Source organism: Populus euphratica, unplaced genomic scaffold (assembly GCF_000495115.2).
Source record: "Populus euphratica unplaced genomic scaffold, PopEup_1.0 scaffold135.1, whole genome shotgun sequence".
Lineage (NCBI taxonomy): Eukaryota > Viridiplantae > Streptophyta > Magnoliopsida > Malpighiales > Salicaceae > Populus > Populus euphratica.
The window spans coordinates 285,317-292,159 of record NW_011499965.1 but is presented as its reverse complement, the minus strand read 5'-3'; the positions used below and the strand labels follow the sequence as shown (position 1 = coordinate 292,159).

At 37.9% G+C, this 6,843-nt stretch overlaps 1 protein-coding gene across 2 annotated transcripts in view; it reads right to left on the bottom strand.

Annotated features, from left to right (window-relative positions):
- Positions 1-3,606: 3,606 nt before the first annotated feature.
- Positions 3,607-6,843, bottom strand: part of LOC105138912 (ankyrin-2-like) — a 44,192-nt gene continuing 40,955 nt past the window's right edge. For both annotated transcript variants that reach the window (XM_011045147.1, XM_011045148.1), the window contains exons 3-4: positions 6,752-6,835; positions 3,607-4,285 (exon numbers count right to left, since the gene is read on the bottom strand). In XM_011045147.1, coding sequence (XP_011043449.1) covers positions 3,677-4,285; positions 6,752-6,835 — 693 coding nt within the window. In that variant the 3' untranslated portion in view covers positions 3,607-3,676. The remainder of the gene's footprint in view (positions 4,286-6,751; positions 6,836-6,843) is intronic.

The following is a 6,843-nucleotide window of genomic DNA, read 5'->3' as shown; positions in this document are numbered from 1 at the left end:
AAACCCCCCCCCCCCCCCCCCCCCCGCCTAATGAGGGAACTGCATACCAAGCCCTAGGATGACGACCCCATATAGTAGTAATAGTGAAATCATTTACAGTTTCCAATTTTATTTCCAAAATACGCAGGATATGAAGATTAAATTTTGTACCAAGATTCCTCAAACATCTCTTTTTTTCTCTGCCCCCTAAGCCACACACATTCCATACAATTATACTACCCATAGAAGTGATTACAGAGACCATACCTTCAGACTATTTATGGAAGCAAATCACGTCTTCTTCCTTAGGATCCACTCTTCCTGCTCCCGGTCTAGGAATCCCTGCAGTGTCTGAGTCATGAGTGTGCTATCGTCATGCCCTTGGAGAATAGCTTTTCCAACTTCCCAGCAAGCAGTGGCTTCGGCCCAGTTATCAGAATGTGCAGGCTCATTTGCTTCATCACCAGCATTGGTGTCGGGTCTGTATCTTGAACTACTTGCCTCATCCTCACCAATCAATTCCTTACCAGCTTTGATAATAGCATTTCTATTCTTTATCCCATTATCAGAAACTGAGTATTCAACAATTACGGTCTCTGATTGCTTACCGCTGTGATTTCCCATTTGACGTGATTTCCTCCTCCTAAGAGATTGTGTTCTGCGTGTGAGCTTCTTTGCTTTTTTTTCTGTGGGATTTCCTGTTTCCTACTTTCAGAGCACTAAGCTCATATGGATCAGCAATAGGAGTGATAAAGGTTGTAAAAGATGGCCCAATGCTTGTTGAATCAAGATTGGTTTCCGAGCCTGTGCTTGAAGATTTCTGCTTTTTCTTACGGCCCATCTTTTTCAGGAGTCCACTGTCATAATCTATATGTTGATCCAGCCTATCCTTAGCAGTAAAGCAAGAAACTTGTTGCACAGCTACCTCTCTGCATGCAACTGAATCCACCTCGACATATACGTAAGGTACCAAGGCTAACCGGTTATCGCCTTCGTACGTACTCTCATCAGATAAAACCGCATGTCTGCAAATTTCAGTAATTTCTGGGTAGAGGTACAACGGTGAAATTTCAGACGTGGTGAGTGTGCTGGCAATCTGAGTTTGGGTGCCCATCAAACCGGTGAATTCAGATTCAAATTCGGGTCTTTGTTTTGTCTCTATATGAGTCGTTTCTGCTCTATTATTTTCCTCACAAAAATCATCTTCATCGTCGTCGGATAGCACAGATGTTGAACACAATGATACATCCATGGAGTGTTTGACTGTTGTGAGAGAGGGGATAAACTCACCTTTGATTTCTTTCAAACTGACCTCAACCTGCACTCCTTCTAGCTGGAGCAACACTTGATCATGTAAAGGTTCCAGCTTTGTGGTTCGAATAAGAACCCTAATACCTGATATGGACCCCTGACTAACACAGGAAGTGTTGTATCCTACAATATTTCCCCAGCTCTGAAGCAAAATATTGATACAGTTTCTGTTCCATCCCTCCATTGGCAAACCAAATATGGAGATCCAAGCAAATCTGTCATATGCTCTAGTCCTTGTTTCCCACTGTCTGAGATTGCTGAATAGAGAATGCAGCACAGATACTTTATTCCTTTGTTCTTGCACTGAGGCTAACTGATCCACATAGGTAATAATCACCTGGCTAGCTCCCAAAAAACGAAAGCTCACAGCTTTGACACTTGATTTTAAAACCGTTGTCTCCAGTGTTGCTACATCCACATTTGGCAAGATATTTCCCACTAAACTCCTATGCAACCATTCCTTATCCTCATCCGTGGAATTGTACTGTATCATTCTCCTCGTCTTTGTGACCATTTGTTGTGGTTTGGATGTGAGAACCTCAGCAAAGGATCTGTTATCTCTGAACTTAGGTTGGGGTTTACGAGGGGATGCAGGTTTGGGTAAGGGTTTATGAGGTGATGTTGGCAAGGGGGGTTTAGAGGATTGAAGCTTAGCTGGGTTCACTCTTAACTTATAGGAATCGAACCAAACGTTACTGGCTTGGTCACAAAGATCAGACACAGGCAAGGGTGATAGTATTTCCACAAAACCAAAGCGTTGGCCAATAACTGTTTTTCGTTTGGACAGAAACAGTTTGATAACCCTGCCGAACTTTCCGAAAGTCTTTTTCAGGTCTTGATGTTCCACCCACGAGGGGAATCTCTCAAAGAACAGTTTAAGATGGTCTGTACCAGTAGGGGTATTGACATAAGATGCCGGACTAAAATTTTTTGTGGGGGGTTTAGATGGAAGGACAGGGGAGGCGGCCTGGTTTGAAGGAAAAGTGACAGGATAATCTGTTGGATTTAGGTAAGTAGATGTTATTGTGGGTGGTTGAGGTAGGGTCTGAAGATGTTGGTAAGGAGTTTTGTGGAGGTGTAAGATTGATGATGCGATGACGGGCATGGGGGGGGTGGTTTTTGGTGAAGGGTGCAGAGGATGCAGAGGGTGAAAGGCTCAACATTTTTTGTAGTGTGGAGTTTGGTTGAGGGTGGTGTGTATTGGACAGGGGACGTGAAGGTGGAAGGATTTGGATGTTTTGTTTGTTTGAGGGATGTTCATGTTGATGTTGGTTTGCCATGGCTTTTTGGAGAGGTTTTTTGAGGACCCTGAAGGAATATGATATACCCAATAGCTTCTAACAGGACAGAGGCCATGTCAGTCTGCAAAAGAGCAACAACTCACAACAGGACAGGAGGTGGAAATGGTGGTGGGTCGGCTGAGTTAGCGGGAAGTGATGGGCTGAAGGATTGTTTGGTTTGGGAGAGAAACAGAGGAGGAGAGGGGAAAAGATCTTCAAGCTAAAGCAAGTTAGATTCCAAACCAAACCCAAGGCAGCTGCTGGTGGTGGTGCTGCAGCTCGAGATGCTCCTCGCTGCTGCTCAGACAAGTGCTCACGCTTCTGGATCCAATGGATCAGCTGCTGGAGCCACCGCCACTGCCACTGCTGGAGCCGCGGGAGCCATCCCTGCCACTGCTTGACCAGATGGAGATGCTGGATCCGCTGCTGGTGGAGGTGGAGATGCTGCTTGGTGTTTCGTCAGGCGGCAAACTTGCGGTTCAATAACACGAGCCATTGGCAGGAGGGGCCATGTTAAAATGTGGTGGTGATGTAAGAAGATAGTAAGAGAAAAATATTTTGAAACTGATCACAGCTAACTTAGCCTGGATAACTCTTTTACCTTTCTACTAATTGCAAAATAGTTTTGACATGATTGTTCATTAGCTTCTTTGGAGAGGTTCCTCTATTTCCCTTCTTTTTATTGAAGAAGCATCGAATGAACTAGCCTTATCCCTAAACACAGTTTCATTTCATGGCTTGCTGTGCCTGTGAGTTTGTCGACAAAAAAAGGCAACTGAAACACGGTAATATTGATTGATCCTGCCTGTGTTGTGCAACAGGAATGATGAAAGTAGAGATCATCTATTTTTTATTTTTTTTTGTGATCTCTCTAGAAAGGTGTGGCTTATTATGTTCCGGAAGTGTGGTTTTACTTACATGAGATTTAAATACAAGATAAAATGCCCTCCCGTTTGCAAGCTATCCAGTTTGAACTGGATGGCTCTTATTATCCTCATCACAATTAATATGGCAGCACATGTTATCGCCAAACAAATACACAGAATACAAATTTGTCTTTCGATTTTCTAAAAAAATATATTAAAAAAACAATAAATCTTTTGATCTTATTCTGTACCCAGAAGAGAAGTCCGTACATCCTCCCTCCTTTTCATTCGAGCCATCAATTTAAAGAGATTTGCTTGCACAAAAGACAATATTGAATTTGCAGTTGAAACCATCAATCTATAGGAACAAACTAATTGGGTAAAAAAAAGACAGTCTTGGAATGTGATGATGGTTGTGAAAAATCCATTACGTTCTTGCACCGTGATTGTCAGGATGAATGTAAATGCTAAACCCAAGCAGAGAAGGGAGTAAAAATTAAGAAATGTCGCTATCTCCATGCTAGATGTTACATAACTGGCACGACCTAATGATATCCGACCAAGGATTATAGCGGCGATGAGGGAGAAATTCATAGCTAGCATGTCAAAAAAAATATATGCTCTCATCAGATTTTTTGAACTACCACTGTTAATATCAGAACCTGATCCAGGCACAGTGATAGCACCAGCGAAGGTTACTCCAGCTACCAGTACTGCCACCACGAGAAGATTCCCCGCCCCTTTGTTCAGTTCCTCCGTCGTTAACGTCGTTCTTAGTAAATCAAAGATAAGCTTGATGTCAAACTCAGTCATACCATCTGCCTCCACCAAAACTTTTAATACCTCACGCTGAACAACAAAGTGTTAATTAGAAAATATATGGTATACAAATTATATAAAGCATCATGACAATCTTAGCTTAATATCCCATAATAACGAAGAAGTAATCCACCGCTATTTAGTAGATCAGTGAGAGATATTCCGTATTTTTTAGCAAGTAAATAACTTTATCTCCATTTTGGATTAATTAATCAAACTTAAGGTAATTAAAAGAAATCTATCATTCCCTTTTCCGTAAAGTTGCAACTTGGATAAAATGTGGATATGAAAGTTTTTGCTATACTAGAATATATTTGCTTCCATCACTTGATTAGCTTCTTATGTGGACCCAAACGGCTAGAATACAAAGTAATTTGACTTAAATACCATCTAAAGTGAAATGTGAATGGTTCAAATGGCAAACCAAAACCATCTGGCAATGAATGACGGATTTTTAAGAGATCATGAAGGAAATTTTTTGTGTCTTCTCTTGTTCTACGGGTATAAAAAAATTAAATGTGGCTGAGGCTTTGACAATTAAAAAAGCTTTTCAAGTGAGTATTGATTGTTCCTATGTACTAAGCTGGATTGTGGAGTGTAATACCATTACATTGGTCAAATGCCACAGTATCCACTTTTTTCTGAACTTTGCACATAGTCAGTGTTAGTGACATGAATCATGTCACAGATCATTTGGCAAAGCAAGGAACACAGATAGAAACAGATTTAATTGCAAGGTTTTAGTTTTTATTAAGGAACACAGATAGAAACAGATTTAATTACAAGGTTTTAGTTTTTATTAATTTTTTATATCATTGTCAGAAAATTGATAAATACAAATGGAGATATTGATGGAATATTTTCGTTAATAAATTACTGATAGATTTTACCGATAAAAATATTTCCTTGGTATTTATCGAGGAAATTATAATAGAAAACAAATAATGAAAACAAAGCAAAAAAATAATAATGTATTATTTTTACCAACAAAATTACTGATGTATTATTTTTACCAACAAAATTACCGACGAAAAGGTTTATTGACAGAGTATTTTTGTTTGTGATTTCGTTGATAAATTAATTATTAATAAAATAATAATATAAATACTGATAAAAAATTCTATTGATAAATCTAAAGATTGTGGTTGTGAATTTGGTTTATATCATGGCTTCGTGAGTTAATATAACATTGTTTTTTGTTTTTGTAGTTTTATTTGGTTTGCAAAGTACCTAATACATTTGTTTTTTGTTCTTCTTTATCTCTATACGACCATTATCTTATTGGCTATTAGAGATTTTAATGAAGTTCTCGTCCCTTATAAAAAAAGATAATTAAAAGAAATTTACCCGACCTTCCATATTCCATATGTTGTCCAGCTAAACCTTAAGAACTAGAGCCAAATAAAATCTTTATGTAACCTGTTTGTTAAAGTATCGGTTAAATGTAATACTTGAATATTTTCTTTTTAAAAAAAAAAAATGTCCGAGGAGAACTTTTCCAGATTGTTTGTTTAGTCCAACAGTTGTATTGTTCTTATGTAGGGGTGAAGACAAGAATTAATATGATGGTTTTTTCGTGAGATTTGTTTTGGATGTAACCGGGTTTTATGTTATCAGGTATATATTTGTATGTATGCTTGATTAATAATTGTAATCTCCAATACTTATTAGTGAATTTTTTGTACTCTGTTAAACTACGCCAAATTTTAATGTTCCGTTTGCTTTATGTTATTACTTGGTTTGCTAGAGTTTTGAGATTGATTAAAGTTTTGTGTAAAATAATTGAAGATGGAAATGATAAAATTTGAAATCAAATTGTTCAATAGGAAAAAAAAAAAAAAAAACGATTTCGTTCTTCGATATTGAAGAATGTTTTAACAACTCAAGGACTTGATATTTCTCTTGAAAAACTAAAGCTGCATAAATCCAGGACAATAATCGGAACTCAATTAAGAAGAAATCATCGAGTCAAAGTCGATTGGCTTTGACTCCATAGGTTAAGTACATTATCTTAGGTGAGTTGACCCTTATAGGCATATGGAAAAAACTAGAGAGTATTTATGCTTCTAGACCCAAGACCAATCGTTTTCTTTTTAAGTAAGATTTGTAGTCTTGAGGATGGATGAAGGAATGGATATATACAACTATCTTTCAAGAGTTATACTAGATAAAAATGAGGATAAAGAGCGAAACCTCATGTTTAAATGATGTAATTATAATCTTATGGATCATAAACGTAATAAGGTTTTGAAAAATTCATGGATTGTAGATTTTGCATGCTGCTTTCATATTTATTTAAAGAAATGATGTTTTGATACTTGCAAAGAATATGATGGAGATTCTATGGTGCTAGTAAATGATAATAAAATCTAAGTTGCTAGAATTGATAATGTTAAAATTAAGATATATGATGGAGCAATGAAAACCCTTTGTGATGTTAATTAGGCGCATGCCAAGACTTAAAAGAACGAAAGTTTGTGAAACCGAAAATCTTACCATTTTGCGAACTTCTGCTTCCATGGATTTGTTCCACGCACCTCTCGCAGCATCATCCTCATGCTTGGTATCGATTAGCTTGTTCTGATCAA